This window comes from Cupressus sempervirens, chromosome 8, assembly GCF_028749045.1.
Source record: "Cupressus sempervirens isolate cs-2001-9-10 chromosome 8, ASM2874904v1, whole genome shotgun sequence".
Taxonomy (NCBI): domain Eukaryota; kingdom Viridiplantae; phylum Streptophyta; class Pinopsida; order Cupressales; family Cupressaceae; genus Cupressus; species Cupressus sempervirens.
In genome coordinates this window covers 541,002,169-541,029,152 of record NC_143125.1, presented here as the reverse complement: position 1 = coordinate 541,029,152, position 26,984 = coordinate 541,002,169, and the positions used below count along the sequence as shown (strand labels likewise).

Sequence of the window (26,984 nt, the reverse complement as noted above, 5' to 3'; positions counted from 1 at the left end):
CCACACAATACAAATAACTCTAATCAGAGACCATACACAACATGTTCATCATTAATCATGTTAAAATAGCAATCTACTCTTCTAGTTGATTCACAAAGAAATATAATAAGCAACTGGCTTGTATGACAATCAACCTTTGATAAATGTAAACTAAAAATACTAAAAAATTCCTTTAGGTTACGTATCTCTATAAAAACCAGACCTTTTAACTCTTATTTAAAAGCAAAAGACTAAAAGAAGTCCTTCAGATTTAGCATGATCCTAAATTTAATTGATTTGATGAAAATGGAGCTAATTATTGGAGCTTTCTGTTTAGTTCTCTGTTTGGTTGCTTGCATGGGAAAAGTAAACCCCTTCTAAAATTCTTTAGTCGTTTTGCTTCAATTTATGTTATGCCCCACCATTTGGATGATCACAACCGATTAATCTCATGTTTTGATACACCTTGAAAAATTATATTAAAAACTATCATTAATTTTAAAATATTGATATAAATATGAATATTATAACCAATCATCAGCATGATCATAAATTTAACTGCTGTGTTCAAAATAAAGCTAATTATTTAAGCATGCTGTTCTCTTCAGTGTTTAAATGCTTGCAAGGCAAAGTAAAACCCCTCTAAAATAGTCATATTGCTCTGATGTGTGTTATGTGCCAAAATTTGCATGATCACTATGGTTCAATCTACCTTGAAATGCTGGACAAACAATCATCATAAATTCAAGATACCAATCTGACTGTTGGAACCAATCGTTATCATTATGTGGACAAAATGTTTTACAGAGACAAAATTAACAAATGCAAAAAAAATTGTATATATAAACATCATCCCCTTAAAAAGGTATGAAAGATATAAATTCTTTGCAGAACAAGGATAGATCTCAAATGATAATTTATACACATCAAGAAGTGGTCCTAACCAAGCACTCTTGTAGTCTAGTTACATTGCAATTTGTTGCTGGTAGTCCAAGTAATTTCTGCAAATACACATTGTTTTATAGACAAGTAAATATAAATGTCTTCACACCTAACTTACATATTATTTTCATCTTTCTTTTGGCAATTACTATATTCTTAGAGGAAGCTAATTTGATAACATAGAAATACATTTTACCAAAGTTTTACACTCATTATAGTTTTCAAAGCTATTTACAATACACGCTGCAAAGAAAAGGAAAAGGATCATCTAATAATATGAATGCTGAAACATCCAAGAAAAATGATATGACAACTTGCATCAATGTTATCAATGCATATTAATACACATCCAAAATCTACAATTACATGGAAGTACGCTAATGTTCAACCTTGAGAACATTATTTTCAAACTCATCCCTCCTTACAATTTCTCGACGAGAGTCAAGTTGCCAATTTCCATCAACAATGAACTTGATCTGCCATGTAAATATAGAATAAAGATCAAGCTGTAAGGAATTATAAGATAAAACACAAACATTGATGTAATAATAATATCTCCAATAAAACTAATAAATTAGGGATAAGATCTAGCATCTACATTGGACAATAAGTTATCTCACATATTGCACTTCAATCTTATTGCATATTGGACTTCAATCCTATTGTATGTTATTTTGTTCTTTTCATGTCATATCATCAAAATTTTAGAAAATCAAAGCCTTATTTGCAAGAATGCCCTAGGCCATTAACCACACACCCAACATATTGATTCTTCAATAATTTTTTGATTAGTGTATGGAGAGGGCAAATGAATACTTTTTATCACGTAGAGATGAAGCTTCATTTGATTTAATCATGTATTATATGTTAAGCAACACTTGAGAACAAATTATGAGATTACTAGCTTTAAAGTGAATTTTTATCTGTGATACAATCATACTAGATTGAATGTAAATTTTTTTTGTAATACAATCATTAATAGCCAGATACGAAGTATACCCTTAGCCATTTTTTTAAACAAATCCTTAGATAGGTGCTTTTGTTCCCCAATTTTTAGAATTTCCACAATCCCTTCACTATGGCCCACAATTATGAATCTAAGAAAATCACAATCTTAACATCTTCATTAAAAACAGCCCAACTATTGAATATATATACATTCAATATTAATATTTCAGTCTTCACTTTTCTCTCAATGACTTGTACACCATCCAACTCACTATAGTCTTTAACACCCTCTACAAATAAGGCATTAGTGTCTTCCTTCAAATTGCAATGCAAACTCTCCACCTTTTGCAAAAAGGTTGCTTGGATCGTGCAGGAAGGGATTAGACAGCCAAATGAAGCTAGTGTTTGGACTAAACACATTGATCTTTTTGCTTGCAACAACCCAAGTAAAAAACACGGATCATTAAGTATTGGAAACCTATCCTTGATGGCGAGATCTCAATTGGTCCCCGTTCCAAAGAACTTTTTAATCTTTTATAAATTTGAGGACAAGGTGTTGCTGCTTGAAAGGATTCCTAGGTTTAGGGCATAACTTTCCTAAGCATGAAACCATGGTTTCATAAATTCAACCCCCATACAAAGAAATCCACATCAACTCTAATAAGAGTAAGATTACCCAACCTGCCATTGCATTTCTAGAACCCTTTTTGTTTATCCTCTATTAACAATCCAATAAAAAATTCACTGCCAGCCCAACTAATTCTCAACCATACTCTTCCTTTGCTCTTTACTCCTTTCACCTTTTCTCAAATGCTAGCAGAGATGGATCTCTCCAAACCTTAAACTGGGAAATTGGAAAAGAGTTTAGAACCAAAAAAAATTGGTTAGTTATTTGTTCTGAAGGACATTTTAGATAAATACAATGTTTCTATACAAGTTACATGGTGAATATGTGAAATTCCCCCCCCCCCCCCCCCCCTACTAACACACGCCTTACAGGAAGAAACCAATTTGATGGAAAGAGAGGGTTGACATTAGATATTGGCACATATTCCCCACTATTAGAAATGGCACTGTGGATGATATTTTTTTTGAAATACAAAAGTCACACGTCTTTCCAAAAATAGGGGCAATTCTAGAGGATGACACGTTTTCTGCTTCAACTACCACAAGTATATTGGGAAAGGCCTATCCTTGGATGGAGATATCTACAATACATCATTTGATATATCTAATATTGAGAAATTACTATAGGAAAACAAAGATCAATGTGAAGGTGCTTGTTTGAAATAAAAATTAGAATAGAAAGTGGCTTGAACAATAGTGGAGAACTCTTCATATAGGTTTAGGCTTCTAGCAAAAGAGCCATATTAGGAAGACAATCAACATTGCCATTATGCTTTTTGCCACTGTTTCGACTGGATCTGGGCCGGCTTCTCCTATGCCTTCAAGGGGTAGGGCTGTCTCTTATGCCGACGTGGCTGCATTTGAAGCGGGTCTTCATGGTGCTGCCCGAGCTGCTCATTCCGAGCCTTCTCGTCCCCATGAAGTTTCCCCTGTAAGTGTATCACACCCTATAAGGGTATTTTTAGACCCAGATACAATTGATGATATTTATAGTACGGCAGAAGAGCTCTCTGCTCTTGCTGCTATTTTTCGCTTTCGGAGTTTTTGGCCCTCTCTTGCTAATCTTCATGCTTGGATCTCCAAGCATTGGGAACCAATTTTAGACCGTGATGTCCACATCTTTCTGATGGCTAAAGGATTTTTCATAGGAAAGTTTAAAAGTGCTAAAGATAGGAAGACTATTTTGTGCGATAACAGTTTTTCATGGCAGGACAAATATCCACTTATGGCCAAACCATGGCATATGGATTTAAATCCATTTACAGAATCCTTTAACAAGGTCCCTATCTGGGTCTGGCTTCCGAATCTCCCGATGAATCTCTGGCTAGATTTTGTTTACGAAGCTATTGGGGACACTATCGATGATTTTTTATAGATGGACTCGGACACTTCGGATATTCTCCATTCGATGTGTGCACGAATTCTTGTAGAGATGGATATTTCAAAGGGCCTTCTAGAGAAGGTTTGTTTGGAATCCTTGAGAGGCTCTTGGACTCAAATATTGGATTACGAAGGTATCCCTTTTCGTTGTAGAAAATGTCATATGACAGGTCACATTGTTGCTCGCTGTGCTGCTGTGAAGACTAAATCAAGGTGACCACCTTCCTAGTGGTTAGGGGCCTCTTTTGAGCACTATATGGTGGTTAAGTCCATGGATGCGCCTTTGGATCCAATGGATGACCTTGCGGATGATTCCCTGCAGACGATCATTCAGTGCCGGTGGTAGCGGAGGAAGTTGGGACTCCTGGTCAGGACCTTGTTCCTTCTCCTGCCCCTGCCCCTGTATTGGATGCTCCTCCTGGTCTTGTTGGGGGCTAGGACCCTATTTCCCCTCCTGCCCCTGCCCCTATATCAGATGATCCTCCTGATCCTGTTGGGGGCCAGCTGGCTACGGGCTCTCCTGGGGAGATTGTTGTTGCTTCTGATGCCCCTGGGTTCCATTGTTCAGTTTCTTCTGGGGATTGGATTGCCGAGGCAACAAAGGTGGAGGATGGTTGGATTGTGGTAAAAGGAAAGAAAGCTAAGCCCTCTGCTCCTTTAGAAATGAACCTCCGATTATGCAAGGGAGGCTCTAAATCAAAGGGCAAATCGTGAGCTCCATTGTAGTATCTGGCTTTCAGTTCGGTTTTTTGCCTTCTAGTTGGGTGTTTGGTTTTGGCTGGTGACAGGCTTTTCTGTCACCTTGGTTACCCTTTGTTTGGAGGGTGACCAGTTTCTCTTTTGTCTGTTGTACTTATTGAAAATCTTAAGACTTGTACAGGGTTTCAGGCACCCTTCAAAACCTGTTTTACTTAATCAAAAACATTGTCCAGTGGAAAAAGAAAATAACAAGAAATGAGGAAAGCAAAATGACTCTACACCCCCATGTTATAAGGATAGGCACAATTCACTTAAAAAGTGCTTTAGGGTGCTCAACATCTAGATAATTAAAATAATGAAAGAAAACCGTGTAGAAAGAAGTCAATTTTTCATTTGTTGAATAATGGAGGGTATTTTGTTAATAAATTCCTATGATGTAAAGAATGTGTCTATTTTGATTTTAAATCAATCAAGGATATAGGGTATAAATCTTTGTAAATTTTATCATTAGCTTTAACAAAAAGGAGCAATTGTGATATCCCCATTAAAATAAGAATCAAATAATTAAAATATAATTAAATAATAAATCAATAAAATAATAATAAAAATAATCATATAGTTATGATTTATTATGATCATATTATAATATTGCATTATATATTACTAGTAAAATATAAATAATATTATTAATATTAAAAAGAAATATAATGGATAATTATCTTTGATTAAAGCTTAACTACACCAACTTTTTAACTTCCATATTTGTAGTTCTACTTTTTTGATATCCTTATTGAAGTACTTGTCAAAATAAAATAAGGTAAGATCAAGTTGTTAGAGACATGATTAATACATTATTAAATAGAAGTCATCATTTTCTAATTTATTGTACAATCAAAATATGCTTTAGAAAATTATTTTGATTCTACATATTTATATTTGATTTGATTTTTCATTTGATTTTTTTAGAACATCTATATTTAATCTTTATTAGATTATATCCCAAATAAACTTTTAAATCTCTCCAATTATTATTCTCTAAGCACAATCGTCTATCTAATGGTTAACATACCTTCTCTATAAAAATGTTTGATGATTGTTTCTTCGAAATTATCGACTATATCTAAGGCATACTCGAGTTTAGAATTTAGGATCCAATTAGGGGTTTCCCTTTTTCTTAATGCATTTAAGATAATTTGTGAATCTCCCTCTATAATTAGTTTCTTAATTCCGATATCTCAACTAAGTCTTAAGCCTTCTATTAGGGTTTCTAATTTTGCTAGATTATTAGACATTAATCCTAAGGGTTTGGCCCGTTTAATTAGACATAGTCCCTTATCTAAATAAATTGTACATGCTAGGCCTGTTGATGTTGAAGCTGACGAAAGATCAACCCCACAGCTCCCAAGAATCACCTGCATGCAAATACCTATCACAAAAAGAAAGAAGCAAACGCTATGAAGGTTGGAATTCTTAGATCCATAGATGAGACTTTTTTTATGAACAAAAAGAGAAATTGCTATTATCAAAAGTGATGGAATCAAATAATTACAAAGAGAGATCATCCTTATAAAGGAGATCAAAACCCTAACAAGGTCTAAACTAGGTTGCATAATAATAATTAATAAAAAATTAATTATTATATGCCTAAAGTTTAGCTTAAGCAAACTAGAGTTAATTAGGAAATATCTAATTACTATAACACCCCCCCTTAAGATAAACTTAGGGAGTGACTAAAAACCTAAAAACTACTATTGAAAGTTGAATTGGGTCCCGACAACGCGACCTGATGAGGTACCCAAGCACAACCAAATTTCTGAAAAGAGGAGAAATAAAGAAAACCACATGGGAAAAACCCTACTCCGAAAAGAGATAGAAATAATGCTAAAAAGAACTAGCGAAAGATTGAAGAAGCCTCTAAACTAGGGAATGCCCCAAAAGATGGGAACAAAAGATGATCATGAAGAACACCACTAAAGCATGAAGTTGCAAACACTGCCAAACTGCTGATCTGAAGAAACTCCATTGTATAGAACATGACTAGGTAGAGAAGACTAAGTCTGAAGAGCTGATCAATCGAAGATTAAATGTATCTTCATGGCCTCCAAAAAAAAAGAATGAAATAATGTCTATATGGTCAATGATCCATCTAACCGAAATGCATAGGTATCCAACCACTGCAATTGCCTAGTACATAGGATCAAATATTGAATACATAGCTCACTCCATCAAACCAAGAAAACAATAGAACTAACATAGCCCTCATATAATGCTGAGAGGTAAGACATGAACATTGAAACTAAATGCAATATCTCTTGCAGAAAGAACCAAGAACATCAAGAGTGCAAAAGAAATAAAAACACCTATAATGACATGTGTCATCAACATATCATGAGGTTAATATCATGGAAGGAACACTCACTTGACAAAGGAAGATGACCAATATGGCCAACATGAAACTTCCAAAGACACTTTATAATGTAGTGTGAGTACAAAAAAACACAACGATGTGCAAGATCTCGAAATGCAATAGAGTGGCACTTTATCTCAGTGCATTTGTAAAAAAATGCATAAAATGATGTCTAAACAGACCATAAGAGACATAAGACTAATACAATAGATATTACAAGTCATGACGAATCATCTCAATCAACGAAATCGATCCTTGGACCCGAAACGACCAAGATATCCACTAGAATGCAAAAATGCAAAAGACTGAATAAAATATGCCTAGAGCAAAACTTGGAAAAACAATGAGCACCATTGAAAAGATTTCAAAAAGACCTTTCCAATAATATAAATAATTCTCAAATCGGAGATCGGATGCTCAAGATATGTCTCCCAGAGTGCAAAAGTGTACCCCTACTTTGACAACAAAAACAACCATAAAAAAAAACCAAAATTGAAAATAACCTGCACCACTAGAACGGGCTCGGAACCAGCTTTCCAACAATATCATGTTTGTGAAATATAGAGTCTGGATGACCAAAAAATGGCCAAAAAACCACATGTAGGTTAAAAAAGCACTGGAAGGGCAATTTTTAAAAAATCACCACCTTGGGATCCATGCCAAATACCTCAAAAAGCGTGCTAGTTTCCTACATAACTAGAAAATACCTCGAGAAGCGTGCTAGTTTCCTACAAAATTGTCTCGATTTGCATGCTAAAAATTTCAGTTTGAGTGTCAATAATCCAGATTTGTGTGCAAAAAATCTCGGTTCATGAATCAAAAAATCTCGGTTTGCGAACCAAAAAGTAGATCTGTGCACAAAAAAGCTTGATTTTTGAGCTGAATTTTTTTGATTTGCTTGCCAAAATATCTTGATTTTTAAGCAAAAAAATCTCAATTTGCACACAAAAATAAGAAAATCACCACCTCAAGAAATGTGCCGAATATGGAAGCAATATCATTTTGCCTCAATTTTCAACTGTGTCCAAATTGGACAAATTTTATATGAAAATAAGGGTTTTTGGACACTCTCAACTCAACGGTGATGTTTGTTTTGGCTCAAAGTGCATCAAAAATCAACGACCCCCCAGATTGAATACAAAAATCCTCTAAAAGCCACAGATCTGAAAACTGATGCCAAATTTCTCAAGAATAGAACAAGGGCACGAAGATCAGGAGCTTTGATACCATGTTAAAGTTGAGAAAAAATCAACCCCATAGCTCCCAAGAATCACCTGCATGCAAACACCTGTCACAAAAAGAGAGAAGCAAAAACTATGGAGGTTGAAATTCCCAAATCCATAAATGAGACATTCTTGATGACCAAAAAGAGAAATTGTTATTATCAAAAGTGGATGAATCAAATAATTACAAAGAGAGATCATCCTTATAAAGGAGATCGAAACCCTAAAAAGGTTTAACCTAGGTTGCATAATAATAATTAATTATTATATGCCTAAAGTTTAGCTTAAACAAACTAGAGTTAATTAAGAAATATCTAATTACTCTAACAATTGATCCTCGATTACCTCTAGAAGCCCCATCAAAAGTTAATTTTGACCACCCTGCAAGAGGAGGTCCCCATTTACATTCTTTCCTATAAATCTTATTTGTTTTGGTATAAATCATTGGAGGATTTATTAGATTAAACCAAATTTTCCGCATTTTTGCATTCCAATCTGAAAAGGACCCTTCCTCCTTATATGAATTTATGAGATTATTATTGGTTACCTCACTTGTGCACGCCTTAATTCATTAAAGACGGATGTTTTTGATTAAGTAAAACAGGTTTTGAAAGGTGCTTGAAACCCTTTACACATCAAAAAAATTTCAATGGAGCCCAAACAAAATATACAATGGACCAGAGGAGAAACAGGTCACCAACCATAAAAAAAAGTGACCAGGGTGGCCTCATAGATAACACAGTTCACTTCTGCCACCAAATTACAACTTCATAAAATTATTTAAGACACTTTAGTCACAAAATAGTGAGATTGAAGATGCTGATCGGAGGACTGTTGGGATTGTTTGTATTTTTTTTCTTCAACCTTTGTCCAACCTTCCTCCACCAAAGAATCCTCTTTCTCCCAAACCAAAGCATCGACATCAAGCCCATCTGGAGAAACAGGCAATACCATACTAGAAAAATTACCCATAGGATCTAGACCCACGGAGGGAGGGGAAACCACTACATCCATATTCAACAATGGACTAGAAGCTTGGTCAAACGGGGAAGAAAAATAGGCACCCGAAGCAACCACAAGCGTGGGGGAAACCAAAGGAGTAGGGTCTTTAAGGACAGAGTAATGCTGATCCAAGCCCCAACCCACCAAGGTGGTCTTTTCTTTGATTTCCTCAGCTCCGCAGGGTAGTGCGCAGCCACATGTCCAGTTCCAGAGCAGACCCCACAGCGGAAAGGAATACCTTCATAGTCTAGAGTTTGAATCTAGAAACCATTAGGGACCTCAAGTTTGATCTTCTCAAGGAGGCCCTTCGAAATATCAACCACCACAAGAATATGAGCATAAGTAGTATGAAGAATATCTGAAGACTTAGAATCCACCATTTGGAGGTCTCCAATAACATCTCCCATAGCTTCAAGAACCGAATCCAGCCACAGGTGAAGGGGGAGATTCTGGAGCTTGACCAAAAGAGGCATATGAGAAAATGATTCAGAAGTAGGCTCGAAACCCTCATGCTAGGGTTTGGCCAACAAAGGGTGACGGTCCTCCCAATTGAAGCGACTACACAAAATAACCCTCCTATCTTCAGCAACATCAAATTTTACTATGAAAAAACCCCTAGCCACAAGGTAAATCTGGATAGATTCAGAAATCAACGGGTCCCAGTGCTTAGAGATCCAAGCATGAAGAGATGGAAGGGAAGGCCAAAAGCCTCGAAATCTGAAAATAGCTGCCTTCTCAAAGAAGTCCTCGATCTTTTGAGCAATTTCTTCTGCAACTTTATCCTCCAACTCCAACCAGATTGAATTGCAGACTGTGACAAGAGTCACACCCGAGGAGAAAATTGGACGAACCGCCGTCGGAACCCCTAAACCATGCAACTCAACTTCAAAACATTAAAACTACCACATTTCAGCCAACTACTTAAATTGTTTGAAAGATTTTTAGGAAATGTAGAATTCCAATTTAATTTCTTACACCAGTACCAACAATCTTTAGCAAATGAACATTCAAAAAACAAGTGTTCAATAGTTTTAGATTCTTTTTCATAGAGAGGACATCTTGATAGTCTTTCAAAACCCATTTTAGTAAACCTATCTAATGTTAGAATTCTCCTTTGAAGAGCTGCCCAAAGGAAGATGCCCACTTTTCGAAGACATAATGGATCCCAATTAAATTTAGAGGAATATCAATCTTATTCCATTGTTTCAAGTTTATTATCTTTTCAAACCCTAATTTAACTTTACACTTTCTATCTTTCGATGCTCCACAAATTAGTTTATCTTCCATTTCTTTATGACTTGTTTGTCTTTTATTTAAAAATTGACTAAATATATTTTTCTCCTAATTTGATAGAGGGGTTTCATATAAAGATTTCAATTGCCATTCTCCATATTGGTTATTGTTTATTTTCACTTTGTAATCACTCACATAATTACGCCATAGATTCTCCAATATGGGATGAAGTTGCCTCGAGGACTTGTTCAAGATTGGATTAAGGGACTGGATCCACAAAAACCTTGAGGAAGGTTGTTGATGCTTGTGTTATGAGCAACCTATTGTATGTCAACATGCTTCCAAATTGAGTATTATAATCACAATAGCATGACTTTTCAATTTGCATGTAGTTTATTACTTACCTATAAGGGTAGCCCGAGGAGAAAGAACAAAGGTGTATTTAGGGAGGGACTAGTGTAAACCCAACCAATCGGTTATTCTGAGATGGGTATGGATCAGTGTCCTCGTAAGAAGGCTTGAGGGCTTGTCCAAGATGGGATTTAAGAAGCCTTGAGGACTTGCCCAAGATGGGATTAAGGGATTGGATCTGTAGAAACCTTGCAGAAGTCTGTTGAGTTTGGTATCTAAACAATCTATTTACATCCTAAGATAAGATAAGATAAGATAAATTTATTAATGTCCAACAAGAGACCAACGAGGGTCTAAGGGATTGGAAATAGTACAAAGGGCAAACGCTAGTAGGAGGAGCGCCAAATGGTGTCCACAGGAAAAACATAAAAGAAAAACAACAAAAGAACCAAGAAAAAGAAATAACAACAGCTAAGAACTTCTCATAGGCAAGAAGTAGTCCAGAATGGAAAGATGGACATTAGGGCAATCGAAAACTCTGGAAGGTCGCCTCCGAGGTCTACTAGAGGGACATTGCCAAGTGTAATCTCTACGAGGTCTCATAGATCTAGTGTGAACTGAGATAGTGCAGAGAGGCCGCTTCGATCCTTGGGTAGGAACTGTAGGACTGAAGAAAGAGGTAATGAGCTGTGTAGGGGTTGATGTCAAGCAAAGCTGGAGTAGTGTGAACTGAGATAGTGTAGAGAGGCCACTTCGATCCTCAAGTAGGAACTATAGGACTGAAGAAAGAGTTAATGAGCTATGTAGGGGTCAATGTCAAGCAAAGCTGGAGTTGTTAGTGCGCTCGCGAAGTTGCATGGTCTCCTGAAGGTAGAGTGCAAGACAGTGCTGGTCAATATATCTAAAGAATGAGGGAAGAGACCAACACTCTTTGATCAAATAGTAGAATCTCCCTCGGATCGCATAGTAAATGGGGCAACGAAAAATAAAGTGAGACTGGGTCTCGACCTCCCCGAGGTGACAACGCTGACAGATCCTGTCCTCCCTACCAATCTAGTGATCAATCTGAATACGTAGTTGGTGAGATCCCACCCTAAAAGATCCCAAGGAGATGTGAACCTCCCTTGATTTGAACTTTGACTTGCAGAAATTTAACTTAAGGAATATTGTCAAACACTTTGTATGCAAACTCATAAAGCTGATTTCCTCAATAAATTGCTTTCCAATGAGTAGATTTACGAACAACTATGAAGTGACATTAAAATGCATAATACACATCATAACATTTTCACAAACACTTGGCACACATTCAATAGTATATGAAAAATCTGGAAACTCTTTCAATCTGCTAATAAAGGGTGATTTTTAAATGTAGATGTGCACTTACAGCTGCCTTAAAGGCTGCAACAACTATTCAGACTTGTATTCAACAATTATTATGCAAAATATCAAAATTTGACAGAAGAAACCTGGAATTAGTTGCCGTAGTATTTTGCAGATGTAGTCGGCCAGCCCTCCAAACTTCTAATCAGCCGGAAAAACAAGTAAACTTGATACCAACACTGTTCACGCCGTACTGTAGCAAAATACTGTTCATGCGGCACTATAACAATAACTAACTTCAGACCTGCACCTCAAACCCTTGTAAATTTCTTTATGCAAACGCCCCAAATGAAACCTAGTGTGTTTCCTGAAGTGAAAACACCCTTGATCCTCCTGACTGTGTCTTCCAACAGCGAAGAGAATGCTAGCAAAGAGGGATTCCGTCCTCCAAGCCCGATAATCAGATATCCAGCAACATAACATTAATCTTCATCCAAGCATACAAAAAAAAAAAGCTCTTCCATTTCTTTTATAGTGTTCTCACAAGAGCTCAATCCTTCGTTTTCTCAATGTGGGATAAAACATAACTCCCTTTATGTACCTTATGTCTCCAATGTGTTATAAAAATAAAGGGAACTCTTTTAATTTAAATATTTCCCACAAACTATAGTCTATGCATTAATAAAGTTAAATATTTAAATTTAACTTTATAAAATGGCTTTATCAATGCATAACAAATCTTATCAATGATAAATAGGTCTTCCTGTTGATTTTAAACAATTACCATCGACATACCACTGTGACTGAATGTCCGACCATGTCCAAGATGACTTACTATAAATAGTAAGTATGCCCAAAGTTGCCTCAGAACCCCTCAGAAAGACCTGCAACTGAAACTGTCTAGGCCAAATGGCCTCTAAGCCCCTTTAATGTCCTAGTTAGCCTACGGGACTGTGGGGAAATAGGCTAACGACAACATCATGCTATGAATGCTAGAAAGGGGACATTACAGTCCGCCTTTCCCAAAATTGCTTGTCCTCAAGCAATTTCAGCTCTGGATGCTGCAATATCTGCTCATTTTCCCAAGTAGCATCCTCGACAGGTAGGTTCCTCCACTTCACTAGATACTCCCTGATAGTCCTCCTGCGAAGCACCCTCTCCCTGGAGTCAAGTATGGCCTCGGGAACCAAGATAAGCTTTCCCTCATCATCAAGAGGTGGCAATACTATGAAGGCACCACATTGTGACCCAATGCCTTCTTAAGGCGTGACACATGGAACACATTATGCACTTTACTGTCTGCAGGCAACTCCAACTCATAAGCTACTTCGCCCACTCTCCTGATTACTTTGAACGGTCCATAGTAGCGTGGTTTCAATTTCTCTGCTCCACTCTTTTTGAGAGAGGACTGTCTATACGACTGTAACATGAGATACACCATATCTCCCACCTCAAAAGACCTCTCAATCCTGTGCTGATCAACATATTGCTTTTGCTGATTTTGTGCCTTTTGCAAATTTTCCTTCAAGGATCGCATAATGTCCTGACACTCCTGCAAAGTATCCTTGGCCCTAGGCACCCTGCTGTCCCCAAATAACAAATCCAAAAAATTAGGAGCATCATACCCGTACAGTGCCATAAAAGGGGACATTTGAATAGACATATGGAAAGAGGTATTATAGTAGTACTCCCCTAGATGTAGCCACTTCACCCAAGCCTTCTGCTCTCCTGCAATGTAGTTTCGAAGGTACCCCTCAACCCATTTGTTCACTATCTCTGTCTGCCCATCAGTTTGGGGGTGGTAGCTGGTACTCGGAGTGAGCTCTGTTCCACATAACCTGAACTACTCTTGCCAAAAGTGGCTCATAAATCTGCTGTCTCTGTCACTGACTATGCTCCGTGGTATCCCATGTAGTCTGAATACCTCTCGAAAAAATAGTTCTGCTGTTTGTGCTGCTAAATATGTAGACGAAATTGCAAAGAAATGTGCAAATTTCGTCAATCTGTCTACCACAACAAAGATACAATCCCGACCCTGTGCCTTGGGGAGGCCTGTGATAAAATCCATGGAAATGCTATCCCACTTCTTCTCTGGTATGGGTAGGGGCTGTAGTAAACCACCCGGAAAAGAATGTTCCTATTTGTTCTGCTGACACACAGGGCATTCCCTAACAAACTGAAGCACCTCTGATTTGAGTCCTTTCCAAGTGAAGCGCTCTCTCACCTGCCGATATGTCTTAAAGAATCCGGGATGTCCTGCCATTGGTGAATCATGAAATGCCCTCAAAATCTTTTGCTTCATAGTAGACCCGGGTACTAAATAAATCCTTTCTTTGTAGATGATCAGATCATTTACGACAGTGTATCGACTATCTTGAATAGCTCCCTCAATAATGCTAGATGCCCAACTATCCTTAGCATATTCTGCCAAGATCATCTCTCCCCAATCATCCATGACTGTCCCAACAGCAAGCAAATGAGGCCTTCTAGATAAAGCATCTGCAACAATATTTTTCTTCCCTTTGACATAGGTTATGTCGAAATCATAGGCCTGTAATTTACTCACCCATTTCTGTTGCTTGTCATTAAGGTCCTTCTGTCCAAGGAAATGTTTCAAGCTATTATGATCTGTTTTTACTGTGAATCGGCTTCCCACTAAGTACTGCCTGAACTTAGCTAGCGCGTGCATGATTGCTAGTATCTCTTTGTCGTAGATGTTGTAGGTTCTCTGCACACCTCGTAATTTTCTACTCTCATATGCGATGGGATGTTTGTCTTGCATGAGAACAACTCCTATGCCCTCTCCCGAGGCATCACACTGCAGCTCAAAAGGCCTGGTGAAATCTGGAATGGCTAAAATAGGACATGTACTCATCAGCTCCTTAAACCTGTCAAAACAATCCTAAGCCCTCTCTGACCACTTGAAACTATCTTTCCGTGTCAAATCTGTAAGTGGTGCTGCTATCTGTGAAAATCCCTTCACAAATCTGTGGTAGAACCCACAAAGCCCAAGAAATCCCTTGAGTTGTTAAGTGTTCCTCGGTGGTGGCCAATCCAGAATGGCCCTGATCTTGTTTGGGTCAACCCGAACACTTCCTGCACTAATAATATGCCCTAGATAGAGCAACTCTGTCATCCCAAACTCACATTTACTTATCTTGGCATATAATGACTCCCTCTCTAGAATACTGAGCACTGTATCAATACGCTTCAAATGTTCCTCCCAAGTACGGCTGTATATCAGTATATCATCAAAAAATATCAACACAAACTTCCTCAACTGATCTTTGAACACTCTATTCATACAAGACTGGAAAGTGGCAGGGGCATTTGTCAACCCAAAGGGCTTGACTAAGAACTCAAAATGTCCATAGTGGCATCTAAAAGCTGTCTTCTCCACATCCACCTCTCTAACCCGTATCTGATGGTAGCCAGATCTCAAATCAATCTTGGAGAAGTAGCATGCACCATGCAATTCATCAATAAGCTCATCGATGCGCGGGATAGGGTATCGGTTCTTGATTGTCTTCTTGTTTAGCTCCCTATAATCAATGCACATCCTCATTGTACCATCCTTCTTCTTCACCAATACTACTGAAGAAGCGAAAGGACTTTTGCTTGGCCATATGTGCCCCATGTCAATCAACTCCTTAATTGCCTTTTCTATTTCATCCTTATATCTCTTCGGATGGTGGTAAGGTGTGATGATAACTGGCTTAGCCCCTTCCTCTAATTCAATAACATGCTCGATTCCCCTATCCGGGGGTCTCCCTGGAGGTATCTCACCAAACACCTTAGTATGTTTGGTTATTATTTTTGTACATCAGGTGGATACTCTAGTTTATGCTGCTCTGTCATCTCAAGCATTACTCTAAACTCTGCTGCCCACTGCACCTGATCATGTCTAAAGAAACTCTGCATCCGCTTGAGTGACACCACTCGAAGTCTCCCATCTGACAAACCTCTGAGCACTATCTTCTTACCATTTGCCTCAAACCTCATTTCCATTTTCTCAAGGTTAAATGTAAACTCTACCAGAGACTTCATCCAGTTCATCCCAAGCACCATATCCTGATCACCAATGTTGACCACAAAGAAATCTCCTGTCGTGTCATAATCTCCTAAACGAAGCTGCAAGTTGGAGATTTTCTTGGTACATTCAATTTTGAAGCCATCGGCAACCATCACCTTAAATCCCCTATGCTCCTCTGTATGTAGCCCTCTGCGTGTCACAAACTTCTCATCAATGAAGTTATGTGTCGCCCCTGTATCAATGAGTGCCACAACTCTCTGTCCATCCAAGGTTCCCCTAACTCTGAAAGTGACGGCCTCTTGTATACTTGACAACTGAGCTATCGTGCTATCACCGTGTGCTTCCTCCTGTGAAGAACTATCATCATCTCCATCTAATTCGGATGACTGCTCTGAATCTCCATCTACTGACTCTTCGGCTGAAAAGTACTCCATCTGCTTAGCTTTTGCTTTCAATGGACACTTATATGACAAATCCCAAGGCTCCCTGCAATGAAAACAAAGCTTCTTCTTCCTAAGATCATTAAGTGTCTCATTGTCCAACCTCTTACTTTCCTCCTTAGTTGGCTGAACCTCTTTATGAAAAGGTTTCCTATCCTTATCTTTCCTTGAAGGGAAACTCTTTGCCTGGAATTTATTTTTTGAAGATGAAGAGGAATCCATGTCACGAGCTTTCTTAAGGGCTTCCTGCAAAGTGGGAGGGTTGAGAGCTTTAATCCACCCTCTCAACGGATCAGCTAACCCATCCATAAATAGAACTAGTATCCTCCGTTCAGATACATCTGTTACTAACACTGCAAGTTTCTGAAACTCTGAAATGTATGTTTCCAATGATCCCCACTGTTTAAGCTGAGCTAACTCCTTGAAATGGAGTTCTGGATCCTTCCTATCAAAATGTTCAATTAGCTTCTCTGTAAACTCCACATATGAGGTAATGTGTGCATGTCCCATAGTGACCATACCATGATGCCACCACTCGTGTGCTAACCCATCCAGATGAATTGCTGCATACTTAATAGCTTCTTCCTCGGGCATAGGGTTCAATTGAAAGTATGTGTCAAGCTTTGAACCCAAGCTCTTGCTGTAGACTTTCCTGAGCCATCATAATATGGTAACTCAAGTCTCCCTACTTTCTTCCGTAGCTCATAGCTCTGGTTACTGTCATGTCCACGTGGCATATGTTTCATCCGCACATCCATATACTCCCTAAAGGTAATTGCAGGAGTAAAATCTGGCCCTCCGGCTTCCCAATCTCTCCTCAACTGGTCCTGTATGTCAGTAATCTGGGGCTCTGGTACGAGCTGCTCTGGAGCTCTAGGAGGAAATGTAGGAATCATGGGCTTTGAACTCACTGTCCTAGCTCGCTCGGGTGCATGACCGAAATTGTTCCCAACTTGTTCATCTCCATTATGTGTCCCATCCTGATCATTTCCATTCTGATTGTTACCATTCTGATTATTTCCTCCACCCATGTTAGCATTCAACCCCATTTGACGAGCCATCATTTGCATCATAAGATCCAATATCTGATTCTGTTCCTGTGCCCTTTGTTCTGCTACTCGCTGACCCTGTACCAAGGTCTCTAATAACTGTAAGAATCTTTCCTCTCCAGGCTCTGGACCGGCATTCTCGCCTCCACCTAATCTTGTATTCCTGTCATCTCGGTCACCCATATTGCTGTCTTGATCAAAGAATACCTCCGCTGTGTCTGTATGACTGGATTCTATACCTCCATGTACGGATGAACTAGACTGTTTGCTTTGTAGGTCTGAACTCCTACTTTGTCTTGCTCTGGTATTGCGGAAATTATAAGGCCCCTGTCGCATGCTCAAACATAAATGCTCTGATTTTAGTGTTTTGACATTTCATCAAACACTTTCCCCTCTATCCACCAGTTCCAAATTTCCTATAAGACCTCCACAGGATGGCAAGACTTATAGCTTTGATACAACTGTAATATCCTCCCCTGATTTGAACTTTGACTTGCAGAAATTTAACTTAATGAATATTGTCAAACACTTTGTATGCAAACTCATAAAACTGATTTCCTCAATAAATTGCTTTCCAATGAGTAGATTTACGAACAACTATGAAGTGACATTAAAATGCATAATACACATCATAACATTTTCACAAACACTTGGCACACATTCAATAGTATATGAAAAATCTGGAAACTCTTTCAATCTGCTAATAAAGGGTGATTTTTAAATGTAGATGTGCACTTACAGCTGCCTTAAAGGCTGCAACAACTATTCAGATTTGTATTCAACAATTATTATGCAAAATATCAAAATTTGACAGAAGAAACCTGGAATTAGTTGCCGTAGTATTTTGCAGATGTAGTCGGCCAGCCCTCCAAACTTCTAATCAGCCGGAAAAACAAGTAAACTTGATACCAACACTGTTCACACCGTACTGTAGCAAAATACTGTTCATGCCGACTGTAGCAAAATACTGTTCATGCGGCACTATAGCAATAACTAACTTCAAATCTGCACCTCAAACCCTTGTAAATTTCTTTATGCAAACGCCCCAAATGAAACCTAGTGTGTTTCCTGAAGTGAAAACACCCTTGATCCTCCTGACTGTGTCTTCCAACAGCGAAGAGAATGCTAGCAAAGAGGGATTCCGTCCTCCAAGCCCGATAATCAGATATCTAGCAACATAACATTAATCTTCATCCAAGCATACAAAAAAAAAAAAGCTCTTCCATTTCTTTTATAGTGTTCTCACAAGAGCTCAATCCTTCGTTTTCTCAATGTGGGATAAAACATAACTCTCTTTATGTACCTTATGTCTCCAATGTGTTATAAAAATAAAGGGAACTCTTTTAATTTAAATATTTCCCACAAACTATAGTCTATGCATTAATAAAGTTAAATATTTAAATTTAACTTTATAAAATGGCTTTATCAATGCATAACAAATCTTATCAATGATAAATAAGTCTTCCTGTCGATTTTAAACAATTACCATCGACATACCACTGTGACTGAATGTCCAGCCATGTCCAAGATGACTTACTATAAATAGTAAGTATGCCCAAAGTTGCCTCAGAACCCCTCAGAAAGACCTGCAACTGAAACTATCTAGGCCAAATGGCCTCTAAGCCCCTTTAATGTCCTAGTTAGCCTACGGGACTGTGGGAAAATAGGCTAACGACAACATCATGGTATGAATGCTGGAAAGGGGATATTACATTAGTGTGCTCGCGAAGTTGCATGGTCTCCTGAAGGTAGAGTGCAAGACAGTGCTGGTCAATATATCTAAAGAATGAGGGAAGAGACCAACACTCTTTGATCAAATAGTAGAATCTCCCTCAGATTGCATAGTAAATGGGGCAATGAAAAATAAAGTGAGACTGGGTCTCGACCTCCCCGAGGTGACAACGCTGACAGATCCTGTCCTCCCTACCAATCTTGTGATCAATCTGAATACGTAGTTGGTGAGATCCCACCCTAAAAGATCCCAAGGAGATGTGAAGAGTGTGAGTCCAATGATGAGTGAGGTACCAGGGACATAAGATGATCCCATTCTGGATATGAAGAAAGTGCTCAGCATAGAAGGCCATGCACTTATGGAGCCCACCTGGGGGATTCTTCAAGGTCGTGATAACATATTGTTTGTAGATGTCAACTCTAACATGCTCATTCAACTCCCATTGAGGTGGAAGAAGATGGGCTAGAGTGTCCAAAGAAAACTGGAAAGGGGGAAGATGATCCAAGCTAATATCAATCAAGCCCAAGAGAGCAGAGACCTGGGTGTACCAACAACAAGACCTGTGACGAGACCTGTGACGAGTCTAAACCCACAACCTCCATAGAAAAGCAGTAAGCCAAGTAGGAATATTTGTGATGATTGTCGGAGGAATCAACAAAGCTCTAGAGCCAGTGAAGAAGCCAAACTAAATGAAAGATGGTCCCCAATCTGAAAGGGTGAGCATCAAACTCAGTTAGAACGATGCTGTGTGGTGTGAACCAGTGTCATCTGATAATCCACCGAAGGAAAAGAGTTTGGACTCTCTCAACAGAGGCCTAGTCAAACTCTAAGAGGGAGGGGCCCCAAACAGTAGAGCCATGGAGGATAGTTGGCTTGACCAAGGAGTCAAGAAGAGACATCTTAGTCGTGGTGTCCTAGAAGTGGTGTTGAAAGCACTGCCGCTCAAGAATACTGAGGCAGCCGAGCCCCTTGTTGACTTTGGGCTGCATGGCTGATCTCAGGTTGAACCAAGGTCCAAAAAACTTAACCCTTAAGTAAGTATATGAAGATGCGATCTCGATCTTGATACCTCGAAAGTAAAAATGGAGATGAGATGTCCTCAAACAATTGAAGACCATAACCCGAGTCTTGCCCAGATTTACAACTAGTTTACGTGAGTCGCAGAAAAAGGCCAAGCCATCAAGGAGTCTTTGAAGACCATCGAGAGAAGATGCTAGGAGAATCACATCATCAACAAATAGGAGAGTAGAGATCAATACTCGATGTAAATAACAACCATCGCCAAGGAGCGAGCAATCATGGAGAAATGCCTCAAACTCGTTGATGTAGATGCCAATGTGAGGCCTCGCCCCAACCCATCGTAGCATAGTTAATACATTATTATTTTGATACTCATGACTCGATATGTTGAGACACTATCGGATACATTGAACATTATTATGCTATTTTATGTTGTGTGATGCTTTACCTTCAAATGTTTAATTATGTTATTCAATGTTTTATGAACATGTATATTGATGAAGTAGTGTAGAAAGTGAATGCAGAATTAAAACTTTGCTTATGGAATTTTAATGAGTAAAAATATTAGTAGAACAAGATAAACAAATGGTTATTTGAAAGATGGATGTTTTAATTTATATGATTTCCTTGATACATTATATATGTGTGTGTGTGTGTGTGTGTGATTTTTTTGAGCTACTGATGTGTGCAATGAGTGTGTAGGATATTTTAGCCGAAAAATCTAACGGAGAAACAGAACTGAACCCTATGTACCCATTGTGGAAACTAGGGTTGAGTCTAACAAAAGGCGCAAACTTCGTTGTTTGTATTTTATTTGTATTGTGGATTGAATGAATATATCATTTTGTAATCTTTAAGTGTTAATGTTTTGTAACAGTGATTTTATAGTGTCATTTGACACTCGTGAATTGTATATACATTCTAGCATAATAGTTAGGGTTAATCGAGTAACCTAAAGCTCTAAGTTGGATTAGGTTAGTTACCTTTTTGCTAATCAGTTAGTAATCGAGATTAATTACCCTAATCAGGATTAGTGAGTAATTTGCATTTTTGAAGGTTGTTAGAAAGTCCTAAATTTTCCTAGCTTTTGATAGGTCCCTAATTAATCTTAAAGGCCTAAAATCATAAAATCTAAGTACCTAAGGGGTATGGGTCGAGAGCATTTTCCACCCCACTACCCCTTTTGTTGACTTTTATGGTCACTCAAAAACCCCATTTTTGCTTTATTGAGAAAATTGAATGTTTTCATCATGAGTTGGATAACTTTATCTCCACCTTGAGGTTAGCCTTATGTCTAGTTGAGTTAGAAGCCTATAGAACTTTAAGCAAGTGGGGGAGTTTTTACTTTTTGAAGGTGGTTGAGTTTAGGATCTTATTTAGAGGCAATTTTGAGAGGGTTTGAGTGTTCACCCAACCTCTAGTTTTAGAGAGCAATTCAGGATTGAAGGAGAATGAGAGGAAAGCAAGCTCATCTCAAATTTGTTCAATTGCCATAACCCTATTTGGAAGCTAGAAATACTTCACCTCATTTTGTTTATGTTGTCTTTCATGTTTCAGTTTTATTGCATATGTATGTTCGTGTGTGTGTTGAGTATGTTTGGGAGGGATTAAAATAGGTTTTCTTAAATGTTTTTTCTTTGTTTTTTGCTTTGAAATTTCGAAGGGATTGTATGAGATGTATTGGCATTACTCACCATCGGATAGGACATAAGTGGCCATGTATGGGGGAAGGTCTTTAGTTGGACTCCAACAGTGTAGTCTCTTTTTAGGACGAGAAGAGGGAGAGAGAGTAGGGTGTTATGGGCCCCTACTCGTCAGCACAAACCACGTTATGAGTTTTGGAATGTAAGAATGGAAGAACATAACTTCTTGAGTTTATAGCCCCAAAAGGGCACTTATTATGGTGTTGTGTTTGACATCTCCTGTTGGAAAAATCCACCTTCTCCCTAGTCTGGTTCAATGTCGAATTTGTAGTGCAAACCTGGATGGGAGTGAATGTTGAATTTGTCTTCATGTTGAGTTTGGTCATCTCCTGATCAATTTTCGTTCTCTCCACAATCACCGTGATGTGTTGCAGAAATTGGTAATGGTTTCCCCTGTTGTGGAGCCAAGAAGGAAAATCAGAATTGTCATTGAAATTCAATTATGTTGGGAGTTCTCCTCGGGATTGAAATCCTGTGTAAAAATGTTATTTTAACTTATTGTGGAAATGGCAACGATGTCAAGTTTTTTTCCTAGTTCTTTCCTGGTGGAGCCTTTGAATTAGGTGGTTCAATAAAAAAATTGAGTATCATTCTTGCATATGAGTCTTCTAGTTCGTTTTCAAATTTTGCGTATGTTTCTTAAAAATCAGACGTAACGATATTTCACTCTTTCTGCGGCTTTCCTATGTTTCGTAATCATATCCATTTGATTTGGATTAGTTAGATAAAATGATGATAAACAATCATGCAATAAAAAGTTCAAAATATGTTAAAGAGAATTCGATGATATGATTGGTATTTTACTTCGTAAATTTCGTGAGAATTAGGTAGCATAATGCTTCTTTTCAAGTGTTCAAGCATTACATTTAACATCTATGTTATATATCAACTTAAAAAAAAATACCCCCCCCCCCTTGACTAATAAATAAATTTGAAATTTCATACTAAGGAAAAAAAAAGTGTTCCCAAGAGCAATTATGCTCTAGATTTTGTATGGGATAGAAATTTAAATGTTTCCCTTGGACAGAGAATCTTAAAAGATTCTCTAAATATCCTTTAAACTTATTAAAAATTAAATAAACAAAAAAAAAAAAAATAGAAAATGCATAAAGAATATCCTAAAATATCCTAAGTTCTTACCTAATAAACTTTTAAAACTTATTACCCCCCCTTATCCTAAGTCTTTAACTACCCTGTGTGTACCTAGGTGACAGTTGAAAACATGGGGGAAAGTGTAGTTTAAAATGACAGTCATTAAATTATATCCTAAAATGGGAGTGTACCCCTAATTTGACAAGATGCCTCTTATTAAAATCCCCCCCACCATGCAATTTTAACTCTGCCAGCAAACATGGGATAACTTGTGACACGTACAGCCCCATCCCACTTGGTTAGCACATTGGCTGCTTGGGCAGCATGCAAACTCCTTGAAAAGCGGCAAGATTTGTTTGCTTTTGAAAACAAGTCAATGCAAATTATATGTCTTTAAACTCTCATCCCTTTTTCCTCCCGCAACGTACCTCCACCCTTTGTATGCAGGTGTGACGTGGGAAGGAGGGGGCGGTGTTGGGTTTTGTGCCCACGTGGGTGATATTTAAGTTAGCGCAGGCGCTTTGAAAGCGCATGGGGGTTAGGGGAGGGGTGTGTTGTGAGTTAGTGGGGTGAGTTAGAAATAAAGTTAGGGTGTTAGGATTGTTTAGGTAGTTAGGTTAGTTTGTAGTTTTAAATAAAGTTCTTTAAAAATTTAAGTTAGTTTAAGTTATTAAATAGTATTAGTATTAGTTTAAAAAGTATGCTGTTAGTTGTTAGTTTAGTTTAGTAAAGTTGTGTTAGAATTTGATAATTTTAGATTTTAGTTAAATAAAGTTTTTAAAAGTTAGTTAAGTTTTATGTTTAGTAAGTTAAATTTATACGTTTATTTATTTATTATTAGTTAATTAGTATAATTTAGTTTTAGTATTAAGTGTTTATTAGTTAAATTTACTTTACTTTTGATAATTTAATTAATACGTTTTTAAGTATTTGTAAATTTAAAAGTATTACCTAAATTAAGGTTAGTAGAAGGGATTAATTAATTAGTTTATTTGTGATATGAAGTGATTGTATTGTTTTAGATTGTAAGATAGTGTTATTTTATTTTATTTTAAAAATGTTTGAGACTGGTAAGGGTTATAAAGTTAAGTTAATTAGTTGGGCTAAAGAATTGTCATTTAATTTAATTTAATTTTAGTTATATTATTATTATTATTAGAAATGTTTTATTTTAGGACAGATTATAGATTTAAATGTAATTAGTTTAGAATAAAGTTTAAATTTGTTATGTTGTTAGTAGTTAGAAAAAGGAGTACAATTTATTTTTAATTATTATTAATTTAGTATGAGTTGAAACATACTATGTAATAATAGTTAAACTTATCTTTATTTATATTGTTATTTGAATAATTTTAAATCTATTGTTTTAAAATTAATGTAAAATGAAACAAATGTCAAAATCAATTTGATAACGAAGTTTTAATTTAACGATCTAGTCCTACACATTGATTTTAAATCTAAATGGAATGTCAAGGTATTGATAGGAAACCATGTTGCTGTCTTACAATGTAGCTTTGCCTTAACTGGATTAAACATATCAAACATAGTGGTGTTTTTAAAATCCTTCTAAAAAAAAATAAAAAATTGTACGTGTGTTTTTGCCTCGTATTTTGGGCATGACAGCCAAAAAGAGTGGGGGAGAGAGTACAGCCCTATTTCACCCCAATAGTGCTCTGGATAGGATCAAAGAAGCCCTGTCGAGTCCTCAATTTGCCCTCGATGCGCTCATATAACCTCATAATAGCTGTAAGAAGAATCTCTGAGATCTCGATATCCCTAAGATGCTGAAAGAGAGCTGCCCGAGGAACAGAGTCAAAGGCTTTGCAGAAGTCAACAAAGTAGCAACAAACTTTCGCCGAGTGGTGGCAAGCCTCCTCAATGATGGCCCGTAAAGTCAAAATGTGATCAATGATTTGAAAATCTGAACGAAACCCAGCCTAACCTCTAGCTCAACAATGTCACTGATCGAGCTCACTGGATAGGATATCGTTTAGCACAGTTGCATAGAGTTTGGCGAAAGGATGCCCAACCATGATGGTCCTATAGTTTCTGGGGTCAAAAGCTGGCCTAGATTTATGGATTGGGTAGATAATATGTCGTGACCAAGAGTCAAGGAAGCTGACACAAACCACTCGATTAAAGAGCACTGTAAGAAAGGGACCCAAAACAAAGATACCCAACTTGAAAAATTCAGCTTGAAATCCTTCCTCATCTAGAGTTCTGCTACTGTTCATAACTCTAACTGCCTCACAAATGTGGGAAAGGGAGAAGAGGTGACAACGGGTGGGGGGGAGGATGAGATGGAGAGGGGGCTAGCCAGGAATATCATAGAGGGTGGAGGTGCGGGAGGCAAGGGAGTGAAGGTCCATAGTAGAGAATTATTTTTGACTAAGAAAATAATAAGAGCAAAACAACACAAGCATCCTTGTGTGGATACGTAAACAACACCACCAAGGCGAATGGAGCCAAAGTTTCGCTCTTGGACTTAGTATGGGACTGACTTATCATGACTCATTTTCTTTGAAACTTGTATATACACGTGTACTGATGATCACCTATGGTTGCAGGATCCTATCAAAGAAGTAAATTTTGTAAACCATTTTCTTGACTCTAGTGAACCATGAGGTATTAATCAAGAATCCATGTATTGTGTCTACATTGTTTTTGGTTTGTGTTTTCATGGATTCATATGTCTGCTTCCTGTATGATTTGTGTTTTCATGCATTATGATGTATACTCCATAAATCCCTTACATCTTGCATCCAACTATATGCTTTGTATGATGGTTCTACAAGAAAAGTTATGTATAAATGAGTTTTTTTGCTTAAGGACAAGCAAAATTTGAGAGGGGAGGATTGTGATATCCCTGTAAAAAAAAAGAACCATATAATTAAAATATAGTTAACTAATAAATCAATAAAATAATAATAATATAAATAATATAAATAATGATAAAGTTATGATTTATTATAATCATACTATAATATTGCACAATATATTACTAGTAAAATATGAAAATTTAATATTATTAGTCCCTGCCTTACATATAAGGCAAGGAATTAATGTTTTGTTTAACCCCCTTGTCTATTTCTTTTGTAGTAAGCAGTCATAATTTTCTAAGGTTCTGAACTGAATATTTTTAAATTTATTTATCAAAACAATAATTCATTTTTCTTATTGGTCAAAGGCTATTTTCCTGGGGATAAATCCTTTTTTTTCATATAAGAAAATATAGAGGAAAACCTAAAAGATAAGGATGCATTAAATGTTATTATCAGAAAATATTAGCAGCTGCTCTCATAAATGTCTTCTCATCAACGTTGCATGATTTAGAGCTGAACACGTGGCAGAGCTTCAAGACATAAAATCCCAAACGCTGTGATGAAAAGACCACCCATGCCATAGGGTACTAAGATACTCTGCATTGCCAAAATCTGTACTACGATTAAAATAAAAATAACAAGCACAGTAGCATAAACAGATGATCCATTCTTGCAAATAAAATTGGATTCATTTTTGGATGGAACGTTCATTCCAAATATCTTTGATTTTCGTATGTTTGTCAAATATCTCATCTTTTTTTGCATTATTGATGGCTCTATATAGAAGCTCCCACATCATATCCACATTATCAGTCATTTCAGATGCCTTTAACAAGTCATTTTCTTTCAACTGCTTAATGTCTTTAATATCAACGCCTTTATGAAGAAGCTCCTGTTGTAATGACCTGTACCAATAGGCCACTAAACAAAACTCTAAATTTAATACACTGCTAAAATATATTGCTGAAATAAAAGAAAT

The 26,984-nt window shown here is 37.3% G+C and overlaps 1 protein-coding gene across 3 annotated transcripts in view; it reads right to left on the bottom strand.

Moving 5' to 3' along the window:
* Nucleotides 1-1,074: 1,074 nt before the first annotated feature.
* The window catches only part of LOC149543579 (5'-AMP-activated protein kinase-like protein), a 262,094-nt gene continuing 236,184 nt past the window's right edge, over nucleotides 1,075-26,984 (bottom strand). For all 3 annotated transcript variants that reach the window (XM_089798356.1, XM_089798357.1, XM_089798358.1), the window contains one exon: nucleotides 1,075-1,397. In XM_089798356.1, coding sequence (XP_089654482.1) covers nucleotides 1,299-1,397 — 99 coding nt within the window. In that variant the 3' untranslated portion in view covers nucleotides 1,075-1,298. The remainder of the gene's footprint in view (nucleotides 1,398-26,984) is intronic.